The sequence below is a fragment of the Sinocyclocheilus rhinocerous genome, unplaced genomic scaffold (genome assembly GCF_001515625.1).
Source record: "Sinocyclocheilus rhinocerous isolate Xijiao unplaced genomic scaffold, SAMN03320098_v1.1 scaffold1534, whole genome shotgun sequence".
Classification (NCBI taxonomy): Eukaryota; Metazoa; Chordata; class Actinopteri; order Cypriniformes; family Cyprinidae; genus Sinocyclocheilus; species Sinocyclocheilus rhinocerous.
Genome location: NW_015638992.1, coordinates 1,369,438 through 1,393,343, shown reverse-complemented (window position 1 = coordinate 1,393,343; position 23,906 = coordinate 1,369,438). Strand labels below are relative to the sequence as shown.

At 32.9% G+C, this 23,906-nt stretch overlaps 1 protein-coding gene across 2 annotated transcripts; it reads right to left on the bottom strand.

Annotated features, from left to right (window-relative positions):
• Positions 1-4,490: 4,490 nt before the first annotated feature.
• Positions 4,491-19,545, bottom strand: LOC107750922 (caytaxin-like). 2 transcript variants are annotated; one of them, XM_016566501.1, is made up of 13 exons: positions 19,063-19,545; positions 17,842-17,960; positions 15,037-15,083; positions 13,911-14,138; positions 13,659-13,808; positions 12,116-12,218; positions 11,523-11,654; positions 10,873-10,959; positions 10,694-10,792; positions 9,599-9,634; positions 8,776-8,805; positions 7,228-7,274; positions 5,001-5,040 (listed from the first exon to the last, which is right to left on the bottom strand). In XM_016566501.1, exons 2-12 carry the CDS (start codon positions 17,916-17,918, stop codon positions 7,241-7,243), a joined length of 1,023 nt encoding a protein of 340 aa, XP_016421987.1. In that variant the 5' UTR covers positions 17,919-17,960; positions 19,063-19,545; the 3' UTR covers positions 5,001-5,040; positions 7,228-7,240. The 2 variants fall into 2 exon arrangements, with proteins under 2 accessions (XP_016421986.1, XP_016421987.1); XM_016566500.1 differs by lacking the exon at positions 7,228-7,274 and having other exon boundaries at positions 4,491-5,040.
• Positions 19,546-23,906: the final 4,361 nt, after the last annotated feature.

Here is a 23,906-nt window from a genome sequence, read left to right as displayed (position 1 = left end):
TATATATATTATATATAAGATTTTAAAGAAGGTTATTTGGTTTCGAATCCAAATCATTTCACGAAATGTGTCATTCATTGCATCTTAATAAAATCAATTCGAGTCCAAGTATAAATGATAATACTAACATTTCACTTCCTTGAATGACTACAAAAAGGCTTATTGCAACAGTGTTAATATTCATTCAAGTTATGATCCTTTATCTTTCAGTCATTCATAATTATCATTCGTCTGACATTGAGATGAACGTCAATGTTTTTATCACTCCTATGTCATTGTTTCTGAGCAATATATAAAAAAATAAAAGTAAGAAAATGTTTGAAGCTTTGAACTTTGATTTTATGATCAAATAGATTACATGAGTCACACAAGTTTCCTTTTGTGACAGTAAACAATTTTTTTTTATTGTGTGTACTGATAATAATCATGCATTTAGCAGTATAAAGAACTTGAGTGGGTATATTTTAATATTACATTTAAAAAATATTTGGTTAAATTATTTAATTAGACTTTCAAAGAACAAAATACATATTTAACAGGTTACTATGACTTAAATATTTATTCTTAAATACATATATTATTCATATATAATTCCTATATAATCATCTATTTCAAAACCTAAGAAATAAATGTTTACTGATGTTTAATTGCTTTTGAGTATGGAAACTGGGTAACACTTTACAATAAGGTTCCATTTGTAAAAATTAGTTTATGAAAAATACTTCTAATTTACTAGTTCATTTTAATTTCAACATTTACTAATACCTTATTAAAAGTAAAAGCTGTAGACCTATCTGTTAATATTATTTAATGGAGTAACTAATGGGACCTTATTGTGAAGTGTTATGGAAGCTTGTTTACTTGTTTTGGCTACATGCTTTGACTAAAAACATAGACCTAATAGGCTACCAGTTCTTTTATTATTTAGCTACATGTCAACATAAATGGCCAAAACATAAAAAGCCAAAAGGCTTTGCTTTACTAGGTCAAAGCTTTGAAAATGATCCGTTTTTCCAGCGTGACTTGAGATTACAGACAGTATGAGTTGATGGAGCTCAGGCTGCATTTGTTTGTAATGTTTTGTTTCTGACATTCTGAGATCAGATGTATTAACACAAGAGTGTGTGAGTAAATGACTCACTCCTGAACCATGAACAGCTCACAACATATGCCTGCTGGGACACGTGTGACTGCCCAATACAACAATTACTGAACCCTCTAGCGGTGTAAGAATAAAACTAAAAGTTACTCGCGGAGGAACATTGTTTTGGTCGTTAAGCGAGTTGTGCTGCGGCTCCGCTGTCCTGCGCGGATGAATCTAATGTTTTGGGGCACCACTGTGATAATGATCGCTTTATCAGTGCAAATGACATCAAAACACAATAACGAAAGCTGATATCCAGGAATATGGGGTGCTGTGTGTACATTAATGAGGAAAAAAAATTAACTTAAATGATTTTAGCAAATGGCTGCAATATAACAAAGAGTGAAAAATTTAAGGGGGTCTGAATACTTTCCGTACCCACTGTATATGTCTTATGAGCAGGTAAGCAGCCTATATGCCGCTGTTGTTATGACTTGTTAAAATAATGTTACAAAATCTGGCAGCGCTGAAACAATATCAGATAACTGATACAGTCAAATAGTTATAGGCAAATAGAAAAAAGCAGTAACTGGTTTGGTATAGTTACCAAAGTAAACAATGTTTTGTCATCTATTTAATGCACAGCAATGTTGATTCATGTTTTATTACGAGTTCTGTCGCTTTCCGGTTTTGCTTGCAAACTCTTTTTGTTTCGAGGTTCAGTTGTTGTGGCTTCAAGCTACGGATACGATAGTAACCTGACCTCCTTTCATTTATTCACAGATATGACATGTACATGCGCAGACGAATGATGAAAGTATGCAGTTTCCCAGGAAATCCGTCCTGACAGCTGTGAGTCTGTAACGAGTCAGTCCACTGAAGGCAAGCGTAGTGAAGACCCAAGTGCAGTTTATTTACAGTGATCCAAACATAATCCAAACAGACGAAGACTAGAAACAATAATCTGTGACTGGACTTGACATGAACAGACTTGACATGGACAGACTTGACTTGACTAGGCATGAACAGACTCACCAACAGCAGAGTTACAACATCAATACACGACGACAGACAATGGCAACATTATGGCTACTTATAGCAAACAGCATAAAACAATTACAAAATAAAAGACATGGAAACATGAACAAGACAAAACCCAAAACACCACATTACAGAGTCATGCAACCAGAAAATGTAAAATACAAAGCTTGACAGTTAAATTTAACTTTTATTAATTGTCACATCATCAATGTTAGCAACTCATTCACTTATTGCACATCCTATGATACAAATGATTTACACACAGTACACTGTTAAACAGTCTGATAATGTACATTATACAATAATGTGGCTGAAATTATCCCTTCAAAATGCATTATGAGCGCTTACGTGCTGCTGCATGCTGATTGGTCAATCCAGTGTATCGCTGCAAAAATCAGCAGACCAACTATTAACCTGGAACGATGCCACTAAATGAATTTGCTTAATAAAATGGCATGTTTATTGCTGTTATTGTGAAATTAGTCACTCTGCTCTTTGTCGAGCTGAAAAATATTTGAGATGTAACACTTTACAGTAAGGCCTCATTAGTTAAAGTTGATGCATTTACTAACAAAGAGCAATTCATTTGTTACAGTATTTATTAATATTTGTTAAATACCACTGTTTGTTGTTAGTTTATGTAATTCAATTTTAATAATGTATTAGTAAATGTTGAAATTTATGGAGGATCTTACTCATGGGAATGAATAAATACAAAAATAAATGAATTTATTTTAAATAAATAAAAATACAGTTACAACTAAATTAAGAACATACTAAATAAAGGGGGGAAATACAAAAAATAAATTAAGGACAAATTTAATTAAATACATTTTCTAAATAAAAAAATATTTTATTTGTATTAGCAAGTCAGTTATTCCTTTAGTGATTTTCCTATTATTACATTTATTCATTAATTTTTTTTTTTTTGCAAGTTTGGTTCTCCATAGAAGTTAACATTAAAATTAATAAATGCTTTAGTAAATTTTATTATTCGTTCATGTTAACTGATGTAGTTAACAAATAGAACCTTACTGTAGTGTTACTGAGACATTTGTTATAAGAACTCACTGTATCTAATTGTTGATATATCAGAGTACCCATAAGGCATTATGAAGGGAGGGAAAACAAGCTCCGCCTCCTGTGATGTCATAATGGGAAGTACCGTGGAGCTGCATGACGGAGTCTATGTACATGGATTACTTACAGTGAATTCAGGCTACTCACTGTGCCAAACACTTCAGCTGTGTTAAGAATATCATACTACCGAACTATTTCTACAGTATGCATGGAATTTTCTGTATTTACTGTATGAATACTGTATTCCACTATGCGACACACTCAACTTGACCTTCAATTTCTAGTGTGATGAATGAAAAGTAAATCACATCAACCATGATCAACCTTGCTGACTCATTTGATTGAACTGCCAAAGATTAAGACATTTTCAGATAAAACTGCATTAAAATGAGATAAGTGGATTAAAGCATGCAATGCCATGAGGTCATTTGACAGCAGTAAGAAGCGTTTATGATTGCATACGGTTTCAATTACGGTTTAAAGTAAAAAATAAGTATGCAGTGCATACTATGCAGTATGCTAGCATTCCATTCGGAACACAGCCCCTGATACTTATTAAAGACATATATTACAGTCGTAAAGTTCCAGCGAACATGACCTGCTGCCTGTGTGTCACACAGTATGTACAGCTCACTTTATGAGAACACAGCCTTCACATTCTCTGTTCTAGTGGCATACTGTACATTTAATCAGATCAGTTTAAAAGTCAACATGAAGGTCGGGCTTCTTTTTAAAAATAATTCCTGATTTGCTATTATTGCTGTAAACTTGCATTAATGTTAACCACCATTGAACTGCTGCATTAAAGAAATAGTTCAACCAAAAATGATCTGAAATTAGCTGAAATTGTCCTCACCCTCAGGCCATACAAGATGAGTTTGTGTCTTCATGGGAACAGATTTGGAGAAATGTAGCAGAGTGCATCACTTGCTCACCAATGAATCCTCAGCAGTGAATGGGTGCCGTCAGAATGAGAGTCCAAACACTGGAAGAAGCATTATTGTGGATTATGTACTCATATTTTAGTTAAAAATGCCTTAATGATGGATTTGTTTCTTACAAACACGTAGCTTTTGTTTTCTCCAGACGTTAGCTGATGGACTGGAGTGGTGTGGGTTACTTGTGGATTATTGTGATGTTTTTATCAGCTGTTTGGACTCTCATTCTGACGGCACCCATTCACTGCAGAGCATCCATTGATGAGCATTTCTCCAAATCTGATGAAGAAACAAACTCATCCTAATCTTGGATGGCCTGAAGGTGAGTTTTCAATTAATTCTTTTAATTTTTGGTTGAACTATTTCTTTAACCACTTACAAGATTTTAGAAAAGATTAAAAGATCTACAGCAACAGCCCAAAACTATGACTAAATAATTATTTGGCGCTTGGTTGTTTTCATGGCAAATTGTCCAATGAAAGATTACAACATGATTTCATGTTGACTTTAAACCTGTAAACTGCTGCATTATGTAAGAGACTGAATGTGTTTCTCATTGTGGAAGCGGCTGGCAGGTGAACATGGATAAACTGCCAAGTCAAGTTAAAAACATCCCACGTTCTACATCTGTACAACACAATGACTGTTACACAAGATGTTTATTTTGCGCAGATGTTCCTCTTCTGTTAGAAAAGAGTCTGTGAGCGTTTGTTTTCTCTCTCGTACATACTTAGCTGCGGTCCGGTTGTGATCCAGGTCAAAGGTCAGTGTGTATGGAAAAACTGCACTGTAGACAGAGCACCACAAACATCATTGTTGTGTTTTGAGATGATTGTTCTTCAAAGGAACATCTTTGGAAAATGACATGCACAGATGAATCCCTGCCTTGAGGTGTATCTGTAAATGAGAAAAATATCATTCACAATCACTATATTGATCATTTTAACCCTCCTTTAGATTTTTAGGATCATTGTGTTTTGTATGTATCAACAGTTTTGCTTTCTACTCGTGTGAATGGGCGAGTCTTACAAAAAATAATCCAAAAAAAGTATGGCTGCTTCCGAAAGACTAGGCAGCTGCCTTATCAGGCAATGACTTCGCAGGCAGCGTTTTTGCACGAAGGCACCTCATGAAACGGATTTCGGACGGGCTTCTGAGGCAGCGTAACGGTTTAATGATCTACAACAAAATAGAATGAGTTTTGGTTATAACTAAATGAATATTTAATTACTACAACACTGATTTCTCGCTAGAAATAACATCAAAAGTGCAAAAAGAAGGCAGCATTTTAGAGCTTTCGGACACGGCCTAGGAATGCATAAATGTATATATTTTTTTTTATATGTCTATATAGGATTTTTTTTTTTTTCAGTTTCAGTTAAGTACATCTTCAGTTTCAGTTAAGTACATCAAGTTAAACAAAAAAAAAAAAAGAGAAATGTTTCATTTTTATATTGTATTATTTTTTAACTGACATTTTTTTATGGTTTTAGTTTGGTTAATAACCCTTTCAGAGTTATTATGATATTTCATATATGTTCAATATTTAATATATAAACATTTTATAGATTTAATATGTTACATATAATCTTGCTGAGCAAATAACATGATCAAAATAATAATTTAAATATATTACTTACATCTTATGTAACAGAGCAGACGAGATGCTGCTCCTCTAGCCATTCAGAGACCTCAAATATGGCGTAAGGTCCAGAGGTCATTAAACCCACCCTACTGCTGAATCTACTGTTACAGTCAGCCGTTCACTCTCTTACCCAATGAGACGCGTCAGGGACAGGCCTCCGCGGCCACGGAGGGCGGCCTGCAAAATAATGCATTCAAAACAAACCGTGTGAATGCACATTACACAATCACATCCGATTTCTCTGCATTTATGTCATGCATATTAAACAATCGCATCAGATTTGAACATTTGCATTTAAAATCAACATGAAAAGTCAACACATCGACACATTTAACTTCCATAATTGGGCAAATTTGGTCAAAAAAAAAAATTTTACAAAACAAGACTAAAGTAAATAAAAAATTATATAGGCTACAAATAAATAAGTAAATAAATAAAAATATAATTAAAATAAATAATACAGTTAAACAAAGAAACAAATAAATAAATACAGATAATTAAAGAAAATTAGTATAGAAATAAAAATTTGATTAAAATACATAAGTACATTTTTTAAAATAAATTACCAATAAATAAATAATACAAATAACATGAAATAATACTAATTTGATTAAATAAGAAAATATGTAGATAAATAAAACTTAAATTAAAATGAATAAATACAGTATATATATAACAGTACAGTACTATAATTAGAAAAAAAAACCTTCAGAAGCTTCCTTTTTGCTGTAGCTCACATGCTCAGTATAATGCATGTCGTGTCAAGGTGGACGTCAATGACACCTTCGTAGGTTTACGCCTTATGACTTCAATTTCAGTGTGTTCCTCGCACAAAGCTATCATATGACTTCAGATGACTTGGAATAAAGCCCATCAGTCATATGGACTACCTTTATGGGGGTTTTGTCCTTGACAGCCATTGAGAAGGAAATGGCTATGAGAAGGAACTATTAGAATGAAATAAAAAATAACAGCATGCAGGTTTGAGTAAATAATGACTGAACTGTAATTTTTGGGTGAGCTATCCCTTTAAGTTACTCCCCAAACCGAAGTAAGACGGACACGCAGGACGATATGCTTCTGCTGGGATATCGGCCATGTGCCGGTCAGTAGTCTGGTCAAAAATAGCAGTGATGGGCAGCGGGGTCGCTGCGGCTGCTGTTCTGAAGAGAGCAGCAGATGTGCTTTATGTAACAGAGCAGACGAGATGCTGCTCCTCTATGCCTGTCAGTAGTCTGGTCAAAAATAGCAGTGATGGGCGGCGGGGTCGCTGCGGCTGCTGTTCTGAAGAGAGCAGCAGATGTGCTTTATGTAACAGAGCAGACGAGATGCTGCTCCTCTCGCCATTCAGAGACCTCAAATATGGCGTAAGGTCCAGAGGTCATTAAACCCACCCTACTGCTGAATCTACTGTTACAGTCAGCCGTTCACTCTCTTACCCAATGAGACGCGTCAGGGACAGGCCTCCGCGGCCACGGAGGGCGGCCTGCAAAATAATGCATTCAAAACAAACCGTGTGAATGCACATTACACAATCACATCCGATTTCTCTGCATTTATGTCATGCATATTAAACAATCGCATCAGATTTGAACATTTGCATTTAAAATCAACATGAAAAGTCAACACATCGACACATTTAACTTCCATAATTGGGCAAATTTGGTCAAAAAAAAAAATTTTACAAAACAAGACTAAAGTAAATAAAAAATTATATAGGCTACAAATAAATAAGTAAATAAATAAAAATATAATTAAAATAAATAATACAGTTAAACAAAGAAACAAATAAATAAATACAGATAATTAAAGAAAATTAGTATAGAAATAAAAATTTGATTAAAATACATAAGTACATTTTTTAAAATAAATTACCAATAAATAAATAATACAAATAACATGAAATAATACAAATTTGATTAAATAAGAAAATTAAATTAAAATGAATAAATACAGTACTATAACTGTGGAAGTCAATTTCTGCCATGAAATAAAAATATATAAAAAAAGATACTTTTTACCTCATAATTCAGACTTTTTTCTTACAATTCTGAGAAAAAAATTCTATACAAAAATATATATCTCAGAATTGAGAGATATAAAGTCAAAATTGCGAGATATAAACTCACAATTGTGAGAAAAAGGAACAAAATTGTGTGGCAAGGAACGTGAAGCTGCTGCATCAATAATACAGAAGTCTGAACTTTAAATAATAATGAGGGATAAGGTTATGAATTTAAATTCTACCTAATGCATGCATATGCATACAGGATTTGACAATGGTGGTCTGTAGTATGTAGTAATACTACATCCAAAAGTAGACTACCGTTCAAAGGTTTGGGGTCTGTAAGTTTTTTAAATGTTTTTAAAGAAGTCTCTTCTGCTCATCAAGGCTGCATTTATTTTATTAAAAATACAGTAAAAACAGTAATATTGTCAATTATTACAATTTAAAATGACTGTTTTCCATGTGAATATCTGTTAAAATGTAATTTATTGCATCAGAAATCATTCTAATATGCTGCTTTGCTGCTCAAGAAACATTTCTGATTATTATCAATGTTGAAAACATCTGAGCTGCTCACATTATTAAATAAAATATTATAAAATTATACTAAATATTATGATATCATATTAAAAAATATTATAATAATTTTTTTTCATGATTCTTTGATGAATAGAAATCTCAAAAGAACAACATTTATTAAAAATAGATTTTTTTTTTAATTATAAGTGTCTTTACCATTTAAAAAAAAAAAATTTAATGCATCCTTGATGAATAGAAGCATTATTTTTTTCTTAGTATTACATTTTTCAGTAGTGTATTGTATATACTATTCTATGACCAGTGAAATAAAGTTTTAGTATGCAGTATGCAAATTGGGATTGTAGCCTGTGCCTCAGGACAGAAAGTCCAGTGAAGCTGTATGTCACATACATCAAACACTGCGGGGCTTCACTGTATATGTGGATGTAAAGAGTTTCACCTCTCTGATGTCTTGGCCAGTTGTTCAAGCCTGTGAGGATACAATCAAAGGTACATATTAGTGCACACCAAACGGCTGACAAAACCAACTGAGACTGTGCAATAACTGTGCATACATACATATAAAAAATAAGTGTAATTTTAACTGTAAAATTTTGTAAAAACGCTACAGGAAAAAACTGTTAATAGGTTAACAGTAAGTTCCCGTACTATATACAGGGAAAAACTGTAAAATATCTAACCAGACATTTCATGTAATTTTACAGTAAAATGCTGTTAATTTTAGAAGTAAAAATAACAAATCAATGTATAATTTACATTCATTATGATGGTATGAAGAGATGGATTAATTCATGTAGGACGCCACTGAAGGCCTAGGTTTAAAATGCACGGCCCGCCACTGATAAAGTATGACGGTTACACTGAAAAAAAATTATTCATTTACTATATACAGGGAAAAACTGTAAAATATCTAACCAGACATTTCATGTAATTTTACAGTAAAATGCTGTTAATTTTAGAAGTAAAAATAACAAATCAATGTATAATTTACATTCAAAAACTGTAAACTGATATTCCCAGAATTCCCTGCATGACACTCCACATTTGAAAGTATTTTGTTTAAATAATCATGTTTTTTTAATAGTTTTTGTTATTAGTTATGTATATTTGGGCTTTATGTTACATCTTCTGTTTATATATATATATATATATATATATATAGAGCAACTCTCCTGCTGCCTGTTTAACATTTGAATCATGTAAAGGCCAGAGTACTCAGATCACGTAACGCCATACCATCCCACAACCCCCTGCGGTTTTACCTTTCTCTCTGCGCTTTGATTCGCTCCTCGTCACATCTGCAGAAAGAAGAGAACGCAAACTCTGTTATCGCACTACAAACACTGTGCATTTCTAAAACCTCACACCTTCAATAGAGAAATCTACGACTGTGTTCAGATCTGCCCTGATACTCCTATTTTTACAGTATGCAGTATGTGTGCTGTGTTATTATGTTATTCATATTTTAACCCTATAAATACATTTCTAGTTTCTAACTTTGCAGTTAAACCTGTCGCACACAATCTACTCCATACCTTCTGTCGTCTGATTGATAGTTTTTTTATCAAGTAAAAGCTCTTTTAGTACAATTGTACAAACGTCCTCCTTCAGCTCGTGCTTCGCAGGTCTTTTTGCTGCCAAATCTTACTAAGTAAACGTACGAATAACTATTAATATTTCAAGATGAACACAGACTGGACTGAAGCAGCTTCACTTTTCTTGATTGTCCATAAAATCGTGTTCAAATGTGAGTCTCAAATATGATCATCATTGGGCTTTTGAGGAACGTTTGTTCATTGTATTGCATTGCATTGTATGTTTGGATCATGTAAATCTCGTCTTACTAAGACACATTATTGGCAGTCGCAGATATAGAGTGACGACTGATATTTGTATCATTTTATGTCAGTATCTGCTATATCTATCTGTTATAAAGATCTCATTGATTTAAATTTACAATTAGCATCAGAATTTCATCCCTTCCATATAAATATCAGTATCTGCACCAAATTGCATATTTTTGCTCAGTTTGAGTCTCTGAATAAAACGGACTATATCATACTATGATGAGCCATAAAAGCCTGATGTATGAAAAATGATACAGATATTCTGTCTAAAGGTTCAATAAACTTTTCCATTAAAAAAAAAGTGATTTTTTTCGGACTATTACTTCATATGTCAGGCTTTACAGGGTTAAATATGCAACATAGTGATACCATGTTAATGTGCAATGTCAATTTCAGCAAACAGCTTTAACCAAACTCAATCCTGTCCTGATGTGTTTTAGTTTGCATGTACAAATGAAGTTCTCTCATAAGACATCCGTGTGTCTCCTCGTGCTGGTGGAGGGCACTTACTGCAGCACACATTCGGGAATCTGCACATGCTCCATGGGAACGATCTGAGCCAGTTCCTCCAGACTCTGGACGTACCGGATCTTTTCCATGAATTTCACACTGCAGAGGAATTCAAGTGTATTAAAACACATTCTACACACTGTTGAGGGTGTTTATGTGATGTTCAGTGTTTCCTTGACCTGATGAAGGGCCGTGAGATGGCCAGAACTGTCCGGATGAACCAGGAGGGATGTGCGATGATCAGACATTTGAGATTCTTTCTTAACCTGGACGTTAATGGAATAAAATGAACAGAATTCATGTGAAATCCCACACCAAAATCGGTCCTAACTAGCATCAGCGTCCCATCTCACAGAGTGTAAACACAAAGGATTTTTGTTTTTCATATGTGACCACAAAACCAGTCATAAGAGTCAATTTTTTGAAATTGAGATTTATACATAAGTAAATAAGCTCAAATAAATAAGCTTTCCACTGATGTATGGTATGAGATACAACTATTTGAAAATCTGGAATCTGAGGGTGCAAAAAAATCACAATATTGAGAAAATCATCTTTAAAGTTGTCCAAATGAAGTTCTTAGTAATGCATATTACTAATAAAAAATTAAATTTTGATATATTTACGGTAGGAAATTTACAAAATATCTTCATGGAACATGATCTTTTCTTACTGTCTTAATGATTTTTGGCATAAAAGAAAAATTGATCATTTTGACCCATACAATGTATTTTTGGCTTTTGCTACAAATATCCCCGACTGGTTTTGTGCTCCAGGGTCACATATGGGTTCTCATCTGTGTTTCATTAAATGATCAGCTGAGCTGTACCGTCTTTCGATCATCTGGTAGCATCTCTTGAGCCAGCTGATGCCCGGCATCCTCCTGCGCGGCGTAGCTCCGTTCAGATAGATGATCATGTAGTCTTCAGCTACCAGCAGCTCCAAACTACTGATCACATACCTGCAGAGACAATACAATAAAGCATTCAGATGAAATATCCATAGTGCAAACCTGTAAAATATCTGCATTTGTCTGCAGTAAAACAGGGTCTCCGTTCAAAAGCCTCTTCTGCTCACCAAGGCTGCATTTATTTGACTAAAAATACAGTAAAAACAGTAATATTGTGAAATATATTTACAATTTAAAATAATTGTTTATAACTTTTATAAAGAATATCTCTTTGGATTTGAGACTTTAGTCTTTGCAACTTTACAGATCTTCTTTATGCACCAAGAGCTTGTAACACTCCAAAGAGAAAGGAAAAATTGAAATCGCATCATATGACCCCTTTAAAAAAAGAAAATAAACTTGAACTGAAATAAAATACATAAGAAACTTTTATATGAACTACATGCCATGGCAACATTTCTCATTTTAGTTTAGTTTAACTTAATGTACTAAGACAACTAAAACTGTCTTACAGGAAGAGGTTCTCCATGATGTAACTGTAGTCTGCGCAGCCGCTGTCGGGCAGATAGCAGGCAGCAAACACGATGATGGCGTTCAGTCCTTCACCGTAATAACCTGTGAACAGAAACAGGAACAGACAGAGTGTTTAGAGTCAAACTTAGCAGTGTCCATATTTTCACTGATCCCTCTGCTTGTGTAAAACTGCATTGGAACACAATGTGCTGTATTTCCCCTTGAGTCCACATGCAATGTGCTAACAAACAAGAAACATTTGTCATTCAGGTTTCATATCTATTTTCCAACCTTTACAATTAAACAAGCTGTTTTTGCTACTGTACAGTAAGATATAAATGACCTTGTTGTGATACTATTATGTTTTTGTATGTAAAGTGTGTGATGTGTTACAGAGCAAAGTTTCATTTAGTGTGAAGGGGTTTGTTCAAATTAGAGTTGTTATTATTAGTTAAAACAAAAGCTAAAACCATTTATAAAATAAATGACATAAAATAAACTTTAACTGAAATATAAAATATAAAAAACCCTTAAACTTATTATATTTCAATATGTTTGCCAGGCAAAAATTCTCATTTTCATTTAGTCTAGCTAAAACCAAAATAACTAAAACTGAAATAAAAATCAATAAAACTACATTAAAAAAACCTAATAAAAATGACTAAAACTTTAGGCAAAATAAAAACGAAAACAGAACATATAAAAATAAAAGCTAATTCAAAATATTAATAAAAATATCATAGTATCTTAATGATATGAAAATAACACAAGTTTAAATCCCTTAAACTAGGAAACAGCATCAATAATCAATAATAAGTTGATGAATAGAAGTGTATGTTTGAAGAAATATAAATTAATTAAAAACAAAAGCCAACAAAATGCCTATTTTTTTTATTTTATTTTTCAAAATGCCTAAAATGCCGTGTGTACATTATATATATTTATATATATGTGACCCTGGACCATAAAACCAGTCATAAGGGTCAATTTCTCGAAATTTAGATTTATACATCATCTGAAAGCTTAATAAATAAGCTTTGTTATGATTGGACAATATTTGGTCGAGATACAACTATTTGAAAATCTTGAATCTGAGGGTGCAAAAAAATCAAAATATTGAGAAAATCTCCTTTAAAGTTGTCCAAATGAAGTTCTTAGCAATGCATATTACTAATCAAAAATTAAGTTTGATATAATCAATAATTTTGACCCATACAAACTTACAAATGAGGACAATGGAAGCAATCAAAATCAACAAAAGAGCAATGATATACAAGTGCTAACAAGTCTCAGTTAGCTTAAAGCAGTACATGTAAGCAAGGTTGTTTTTTTAAATTATATATATAATATCTCGGCCAAATATTGTCCTATCATAACAAACCATACATCAATGGAAAGCTTATTTATCCAGCTTGAAGATGATGTATAAATATCAATTTCAAAAAATTGACCCGTATGACTGGTTTTGTGGTCCAGGGTCACATATACAAGAGAAAGTTCTATCTGTGTCATATCAAATGTTAATTGATATCGTCGACTGACCTCCATGCGTGACGACGCGCAGGTACGGCCTGATGACCTGCATGTCTATCCTGTGCTCCTGATCTCCGATGATCACCGTCCTCCACAGACGGCCCGCACCGTCGCCCCCCTCGCCGCCTGCACCCTTCGCACTGGCCACCGGAGCGTCGTCTGAAAAACAACACAGTCTGCTTTTAACCTGCAGATCAGTCTCCTTCTGTAATGCACCCTGTTTTCCAGTCGAAGCCTCATGACCTTTGACCTCTGACTGACCTTCCCATTCCAGCTCGTTGGCGTTGTTGAGGGAGCCGAGCGAGTCGTCGTCTGGCGTGTCGATGTCGTCCACGTTTATGTCCAGGTCGTCTGGAGTTTCCAGGAAGTCGTCAGAAAGCAGCGAACCTTCGCTTTTATCCAGCGACAGGTTGATATCCGGAGCGATCAGAGTGCGGCGCTTCTGTCGGACCGATTCCGTGTGATCCGCCGTCAGAGCCGCGCGATGAGCTGAAATCACACACGTTTATAAAAGAAGCCGAGGAAATGAAACACATTTATAAAAAGAAGCTGTCAGACGTCTAAAAGAAACCCTCACACTTTCTGACAACTTGACAAAATTCCTTCAACCACTCTTCACTCTTCAAGTGAATTTTTTTATATCATTAATATACTAGTATAGTATTCATTCATACTTTCAATTAGTTTAGATTTTTTGTTTTCCATCTTCATTTAAATTTGAGTTTAAGTTTTAGTGATTTTGTCATTGTTTTTTGTTCATTTTATTAGTTTGTTTTCTTGTTTTAAATGTCTGTTTAGTTTTTATTATTTTTCATTTTAGTTTTATTCAGAGTGATATTTCAGTTAAATGAAAATGATGTTATGATTATGAAATTTATTTTGAAATATTATGATTATGATTTGTAATTAAATTTTATTGAAAAAATGTTGCTCTGGCAACTAATTGAAATAAAATAAGTTGACGTTTTTAAATATTTTATTTTATTTCGGTTAATGTTTATTTATTAACTAATAATAAATATAAAATAAGCATTTTTAAATATTTATACTTTTAGTAATTTTGTTTTTGTCAGTTTTTAAGTTTGTTTTGATAAATATAAAATAATAATAATAATTAAAAAATATTTAGAGTTTAAGTAATTTTGTGTTTTTGTCAGTTTTTTTAATTTACTTTTCTATATATATATATATATATATGTTTCTTCATTTATACGTTAACTGATAATACTTTCAAAAATGGAAAATACATATAATAATTAATAATTAAATATAAAATTATTTATAAATATTTTCAGTTTTAGTCAATGTAACAACAACACTGCAGTGCCACTTTCAACTTGAACCGTTCCTTCTTCAGCTAATAAAAAATGAACTTATATAAACTTACGAGTGTTGTCAGTGAGTCCGTCTAAATCACCGTCTTCAGGAAGAGGCCTGGAAACCAACACAGAGAAATCCTACAGACGACCACGACACCAAAATACACACAACTGCACATTCCTTAGTCATTATAGAGCCACTCACCACACCACACTTTCATTTAGTGAACCACAGTAATAACTGGCCTTAACTGGGTGCTGAGTTATTTAATGCATTGTTTTATTGCTAGTGTTGCTAGGTTATTAATGGTGGTTGCTAGGGTGTTTGAGGTGGTTTTTAAGTGGTTGCTTATACTAGTCAAGTGAAAAGAGTCATGCATCCTCAAGTGTCTGTGATAAATATACGTTCTAGCACGAGCGAAGGACACAATTAACCCATCATTCTCTGACATTATGATCAGCTGTGTTTGTGTATCTCATGCTGACTACAGTCAGTAATTACCCAGCAGTCTGTGCGCCGTCAGGGGACGCGCTAGTTAATAAGAGAGCGCAGTGCAATAATGAGGGTTACAGAACTCAGTTCAGACAGTTCAGCGATAGGATGCTTATCTGTGTAAACCATTATCATGAAGTTAGTTTTAATGTGTGTGACTCTGATATAAAAGGTACCATTTTTTGCACATGCACTATTGTAGTATGATATTGTTTCAAATATCTTTATATATGGTATATTAAAATGGTAATCTGTCAGTACACTGAAAGCTAAAATAAAAGCATGCAGTTGTTACTTTAAGGATCGTAACTGATGTGAGCCTTAAAATGACTTTTTTTTTTATAATGTAATGTAGTCAGACTTATTAAAATTAAGTAAATTGTTAAATATTATATTGCACAAAAAATTACTACATGCAGCATTTATTTAAATATTATTACTTATATATATATATATACACACATACACACACATTATATATATATATATATATACATACTGTACATACATACACACACACATTCTATTAATATTATTTATTAATATTATGAATAAATCTATTAATAAAACCAGTTGCTACAGTTATTTAAATATTGTTATTGATTAATATTAATACATATTAAATTCCATAAAAACAGTTACCATGTGAAGCATTTATTTAAATAATAAAAATTAATTAATAATAAAAAATAATAATAAAATAATAAGTAAAAATAGCAATTAATCAAATAATTTATTTATTTAAATTAATAAATACTTACCGCATGAAGCATTTATAGATTACTTGACAACATACTTTTTTTACAGTGTAGTACATAAAAAAGTATTATGATATTACCACAGGATATAATCACTGTGCTGTGGTGATTTAGGATTATTTCATCAGTAAAAGTAAGAGTAAAAGCTTTTAATGCAAAATTATCAAAAGCTAGCAAAAGCAGATTTTTCAGAGTGAAGGTTACATTACATGATTACATTACATTACAGTACATGATAATTAAAAACCTAATTCAGCAAGATTTTGTTCAGCGTGTGATAATGTACACTAGTGCAGAATCAATTATTCAGCACTCTGTGTCTCTTACTAGCCTCATTGTCATGGCAACACTGATGACCTCATATTTGCCCATAAATGGTAATGCATTATGATGTAAGGCTGTGCTCTTTATGTCTTCATGTACTGTATGTTGACCCACATGCTGCATCTGGACTGTTTATGCCACGATTCACCTTCATTTCTCCTTCATGTGCAGCTAGATAACACATCCTCAGCTCCACTCGCTCTGAGCTCTAATATTGATCTGACATTATCGATCAGAAATCAAAGACGTCTGCGCTGTGGATGAGAATAACTCACCAACAAGCCCCATGGGTGCTGTACATGTTTACATGCCTGGTGTCATATAGCTGAGGCACAGATCTGCTTATTAGCAAGTAAAAATCAATCATTATAACTAAATAGTATCAATATACAGATCAATAGCAGTACTGATTGTGTTTACTACCAGTCAAAAGTTAAATAAATTGCTTTTTGAAAGAGTCTCTTCTGCTCACCAAGGCTGCATTTATGTAATTAAAAATACAGTAAAAATGTGAAATATTAGTCTAATTTAAAATAGCTGTTTTCTATGTGAATATATTGTAAAATGTAATTTATTCCTGTGATGCGCAGCTGAATTTCCAGCATCATTACTCCAGTCTTCAGTGTCACATGATCTTCAGAAATCATTCTAATATGCTGATTTGCTGCTCAAGAAACATTTCTGATTATTAGCAATGTTGAAAACAGTTGTGCTGCACAATATTTTTGTGGAAACTGTGATACGTTTTATTTTTCAGGATTCACAGATGAATAGAGAGTTCAAGAGAACAGCATTTATTTGAAACAAATCTTTTGTAACATTATAAATGTCTTTACTGTCACTTTTGATCAATTTAATGCATCCTTGCGAAATAAAAGCATTCATTTCTGTAAAAAAAATTAAAATACTGGCTCAAGCAGTGTGTCACAATTTCCACAAAATATGAAGCTGCACTGTTTTCAACATTAATAATAATCAAACATTTTCAGCATTACAGTAGCAAACAGTCAAAAGTCAGATCTCAATATGATCCACATTAAATTTAGCTCTTATTTATGTCAAAAAGTATGCAAAAATGCTGCAATTTCAACCTCTCTATGTTGCATTTGAAGTCGAGCACAATGCATTGTGGGATACAGTATCTCATGCACTGCAAACTGCACATTTGGCAAATGTTGTAGGTCATATTCTGTGCATATAGAAGATTCACATACTGTGCACAAGTATGCATACTGCAGAAATAGTATGGTAGTATGTATTTCTCAGTCTCAATCAGTTGAAGGTCAGTCAGGTCTTACCGGGGGAAATCGTCGTCTTGCCACTCATCTTTCACCTCCATGTTCTCCATGCGTAGAGTGGCTTCAGTGGTTCCCATCCTCTGCTCCCAATCACACAAGATCAGCACATTTACAAGTGCCTATATAGACAAAAATACAGATTATTTCTCTTCAATGAGCTAACGATGTACGTCACTCTCCTCAACAAGTCACATGATTTGAGGAATGAATGTGGGATGAGTTCCATGCCAAAGCTTCATATTTCGATTGAAGGATTTTGAGTAATAGAGATGTTGTGTTTATTGTTGCATCACTGAACATCAAATCAAGATCGAGTCAACATGACTTCAAAATTGACTTTCTACTTCCATAATACATGTTCCTGGTCTTATTTTCATTTATCTTAAATACAAAAAAAATACTAAAATAATTAAAACTAACACAAAAATAAAATACAATAAAAATGATATTCAGTAGACATAAAAAATAAACACTACAATAAATACAATATATAATAAAAAATAAATAAAACAAAAAATAATTAAAATAACAAAAACACACAACAAAATTACTAAAACACTAAAACTAAAAAAGCAGATGCCAAAGCAACATTTCCTATTTTCATTTAGTTTAAACTGATTTACTAAAATAACTCAAATGCATAAAAACTATATAGACGTATTTTTAAAAAATGACAAAAACAACAAAATTACTACAACTTTAACTAAAATTAAAAATGGAAAATACAAAAATAAAAATTTCAAACTTTTCCCATTTTCATTTAGTTGAAACGGATGTACTAAAATAACTAAAACTTAAGAAATAATGACAACGATATAGACATATATATAAAAACAAACAAACAAACAAACAAACAAATAAAAATCACAAAGACACACAACAAAGCTTTTAACTAAAACTAGAACTAAAATTAAAATGCAAAAAAAAAAAGGAACCTAAAAGTATCTCAGTAACACAAAAATACCACCGGTGCATCATACACATACACAGACACATATATATATTAGTAATCTTTTATCAAATTGTATTAACCTGCTGCAGATCTGAAACACTACTTTTCGTTTGTCATCACTTATTTAACCCTCCATCCATCCACCTGTCAAATACAAACTCCCTTCAGAATCAATTCTACACTGAAAAATCTAGATTTATCTCCCTGAACGTCCCATTTACGTCACTCTGTGGAATTAAAGCGGGCTGCTCATGTGGTCAAACACTCACAACAGAAGGAGTTTCTCTGGGCAGGCGTTGGTTTCTCTCTCTCTGTGTGTGTGTGTGTTTCAGCTTCAGGCCTGTTGATTTCTCAGCTCTCCACTGAATCCATCAGATCTGACTCTCTGTCTGTCTGTCGGGTGAAGCCCGTCCCGTCTGTGGATGCTCAGACAAAGAGGGGCGTCTCAGGATCTGTGCATGGCCATCACCATCCAGAAACAACAACACACAGATTCCTGTTGAGCAGCTATCAGATGTGTTTGATAATGCATGCCAGACCAGCACATAATCCCGCTCCAGATCACGTCACATCACCTGGCGCTCCGTCCTTCTCTCTTTTATATGGTGCATTTATTCCCCTCCTTTACGAAAGGCAAACCTTTCCCAACCTTGCTGTATCTGGAACAAGCTGCAAAAGATGGACGTCTCCTCTCTGTTCCCTAGCAACTGCATCCCTGTCTCTCCATCCCGGCACAATCTCTCCTCTGTACGTTCCTCTCTCTCTCTCTCTCTCTCTCTCTCTCTCTCTCTCAGCTGCTTGGCACTCTGGGCCGCGTCTGTAAACAGAAGCCCATCCCTCTGTCTCCTGTGATTGGTGGAATTGTGTTTCCTGCTGCGCTCTGATTGGCTGAGGCTCTGTGTGATGATATCATCTGTTTAGTACTCAGGAGGCTTGTGCTCACAGGTTTTGTGCTGGTGCATACGTGCTCGCTACATGAAATATCACATTTGCAGTCTATACAGGCCAAGCAATTAGTCTCATAATGTTTCTTTACATAACAGCTGAAAAATTATTTTATTGGTAAATTTAATACCAGTTATTCATAAATTAAAATCTGGAAAATGCAACTACTTGTAACCAGGAAAACACAGTTTTAATTATTTCTAATAATATTTATTATTATTATTATTATGCTAGTTGTTGTTGTTGTTGATATAATAATAATCATTACAATTATAATATAATATTCTAATTAAACTGACTAAAATATTAATAATAATAATTAATATAAGTTATATACTATTACAATTACAATAATATAACAACAATTTAAATAATAATAATAATTATTATTTTGTTGTTTTCATTATTAAGTATTGTATTATAATAAAAATACTAATTAAAAATAAATGTTGCTGGTTTGTTATTAATATAATAATAATTATATTATAAAATGTATGAAAATAACAATAATAATTATTAATATCATAGTTATAATATTATAATTAAAAACAATAATGTTATTTCTAGAAAATGTAAACATTTTTATTGCTATTATTAATATAATAATGTTATAATGAAAATTATTTTAAAAATATTTATTAAAATAATTATTTTTCATAAACATCAGTTATAATATTATTATTACAATCACAATTATAAAAAAATTAAATAATGTTGTTTTCTTCTTCTACATATTATTATTATTATAAGTACAGTAATATTTATTATTATTATTATTATTATGATTATGAACAACAGTTATATTTTAATTAAGTAACAATAATAATTATATTATTATTATTATTATTATTAAAAATAATAATAATAATAATAATAATAACCACCGTTATTATTATTATTGAATAATAAAGCAATTTGGGAATTGATTTTGCAAGGCCATCTGGGAAAAATAAATAAATAAATAAATAAAAATGAAAAACATCCACCCAGTATTTAAAGCGCTCGGGGGCTTTGATGTGCTCTTCTGTACTGACTCAGACTCAGTCTGTTGAATGTATACAGCTATAAACATAATAAACTCAAATTGTTTTGTCAATCACAGAGACGACTTTCTAATGAACGAGAGTGAATCTAGAGAGATGCTGTGTGTTTGAGACGGGGCCTGGGGTTTTCTGTCGGGACAAACACTGAGCGTCCATTAAAACACACTCAATCATTCAGGACGGCCAGCCATGTGGAATGCTTTCCTTCTGTATTTCATCCTCTCATATTTCACAAAATACATGCAGCATTTTAAAATATCACAAATGATTTATTGCAATATTAGACAGATGCATCACCATATACATTTGAACCAGAAGAACAGCTGTGAACATTAATGCCAAAATAGTAGTAATATTAACATTCTAAATTAATTTAATAAAGAATTCCTTGTGCTACATAAGTGCTGTTTTTTCTTTAGAGTGATGCTGAACTGTTGAAATGTAGATTTCAGAGCTGTACTTCACTAAAGATTGAACAAACCTCCATGAGGCTCCTGTCAACAGACAGCAGGACAGAAGAACTTGATCTGAGAGAAAATAAAAGAATTCAGTGTTTCGACTTTATATGTGTGGGCACACTTCACATAGAGAACAGTGGGGCAAGATGTGCCAGAGTTTACTTTCCTCGATCCAAGTCAAATGAGGTTCAATTAAAGCAGCACTATGTAGCTTTTTCTGTGTTCAAAATGTGCGAAATGTATGTAATGAGCGAGTACATCATGAATTCATCTTCCAAACCGCGTTTTTGTCTTATTCCGAATCACTACGGTACACTTATAATAAGTACTTATATTTGGACTATTGTAGCCTGGTCGGGTCGTCACCGCTGCGGAGTAACACATACCTGCGTGAATCGCCATAGACATAAACTTAGAGAAGTAGCTCCGGTTGGAATGTTCTTCCGCGGGATGTGTGCAGTTCTGTTTATTAACCGCTAGAGCGCCAAAAGTTACATAGTGCTGCTTTAAAACACCTAATTACATTTCAGAATGTGATTAAAAAATCACTATATCACAGTGCCATAATAACAGAAGTAAAAGGTTAATAAAAAAAAAAAAAATTAAAATGATCTAAAAATTATCTGCATTATCTACTTCATTTGCTGTGGTAATTTTTATATATTATAGGCCTACATGTAAAAATAAACAGGGTTATTTTAGTATCTTAGAGAAACTGTTAGAGTTTGTATTAATATTTTGAATAATACAGCCTAATAATATTTTTAGTTTGACTTTTTAATCTAATATTTGTATTTAATTTTAATTATTTCTCATTTCAATTAACAAAAAACAATAATAGTTAATTTGTTAATAGTTAAATTTTTAGTTAACAACTATTAAATAATTGTAATATAATTAACTAGGCCTAAATAATAATAATTTTTACCTAATATTTTATTTCATCCTCATTGCAATTAACAAAAAAATAGTTTTAGTTCAAAAGTGTATAACAGTAAAAAATTATTTACTAAACAATCATTTTCATATATTTATTCATTTTAATTTTTGTTAACAATGACAGCTTTATGTTCATGTTTCAACTTTTCAATAATTAAAAACATGTATTATATTAGAAAAGCATGCAAAAAAAAGCATTTCTCACTAGTTGTCTCAGACTTTTGGACAAAATTGTATATCGTTTCTGTTAATAAAATGAATTGACACTAGTTGATATGTATTTCAGATCAGCAGTATTATGCATGAAGACAATAGCCGTTCGTCCTTGGCTCAAGGTGAGGCATTTATAATGAGTTAAGCTCTTGAGACGTTTCCATCGCCCTCATCTTCATCAGATGCCAAATCTGGAACTCACACACCTCTATTGTCTTCATAAAGCAGCTTGCATTACCCAACTTTTGGAAAGCCGTGGGTCAAATACATGAACTAGTAGTGGATACTGGATAGTTAATCTCTTCTTCAGGCTTAAAATCAGAGGAGATGGCGTTCCTCCTGCAGCAGATGTTGGGGGACAAACTGAAGAACATGAGGAAACAAAGACGGAGAGCGGAAAAGAGACAGCGTCTAAAGGAATGAGCAGAGAAGAGAAGTGAGTCAAACTGACGTATATCATACATGCAAAAATACATGTGAAATGAATGAGAAGTGTCATTATAGTAGATCAGCTCACGTTGCATCAGATTTCTTTTTTTACCTGCGGTTTGCAGCGGTGAGCGTTTTAACCAATCACACACGTTTCTGTTGACTTTATGAACGCATTGGCCAATCAGAGGCGTTTGTTCAGCCTTCACCCTCGCTGACTGAGAACAGAATCAGCATTCTCCAATTCTCTCATCATAACAATAAAGTGCAAAAAATATGTAAGTAAGAGATTGATTTTGAAGTGTAGACAGTTTCAGTGATTATAACCGGAGTTTTTTTTTTTTTTTTGCTAGCTTAAAAAAAATAACCAACGCGAAGTTTGGATTTTTTAATCCTTAAAAAGCAATTTAAAAAAGTACATAAACAGTTCTTAGCCAAAAACAAACAACAACAACAAAAAAAAACAATATCAAGAGTAATAATTAATCATTTTGTCATGATATTGCAGCTTTGCCAATCTTTGGTCAATCTCACACAAACACACACACACACACACACACACACACATACACACGCGCGCACACACATATAAAAATAAAATGGAGCCTAATTGATATTTTTATTATTTTGCCATTATGATTTCCCCTTAATATTTTCATTAATAGAATGTACACAGATGTTTTACCTTTGATTGTTTTCTATTAAATAATCTCAAAATTGTATTGTAATTTTTTTCATTTAAAGGTGGGGTAAGCGATTTCTGGTAGCCAATGTTGACATTTGAAATCACCAAAACAAACACGCCCCTACCCCAAAAGGGTCTCGCCCCTATTTTAATAGCTCCGCCCCACACATACGTACGCAACCCAGGCAACGATTAGTTCTGTGAAACAAAGCAAAACCAATGTTACACCGTGTCTACACCAGATACTACAGAACTCATTATAGTCAGTGATGCTGTCTACACCATATATATATATATATATATATATACATATCTATGGTCTACACTGCGGCACAACACGACACGACAAATCCCCGACAGAAAACTGCTGCCGGGTTCTATTTATGACGTGCTGACACAAA

Coding starts and splice junctions, on each gene's coding strand:
- LOC107750922 (XM_016566500.1), bottom strand. CDS start 17,918: ATGGGAACCACTGAAGCCACTCTACGCATGGAGAACATGGAGGTGAAA. Junction 12,219..13,658: donor GCGCGTCGTCACGCATGGAG/GTCAGTCGACGA, acceptor TTCTGTTCACAG/GTTATTACGGTGAAGGACTG. Junction 10,793..10,872: donor ATCTCACGGCCCTTCATCAG/GTCAAGGAAACA, acceptor ATTCCTCTGCAG/TGTGAAATTCATGGAAAAGA.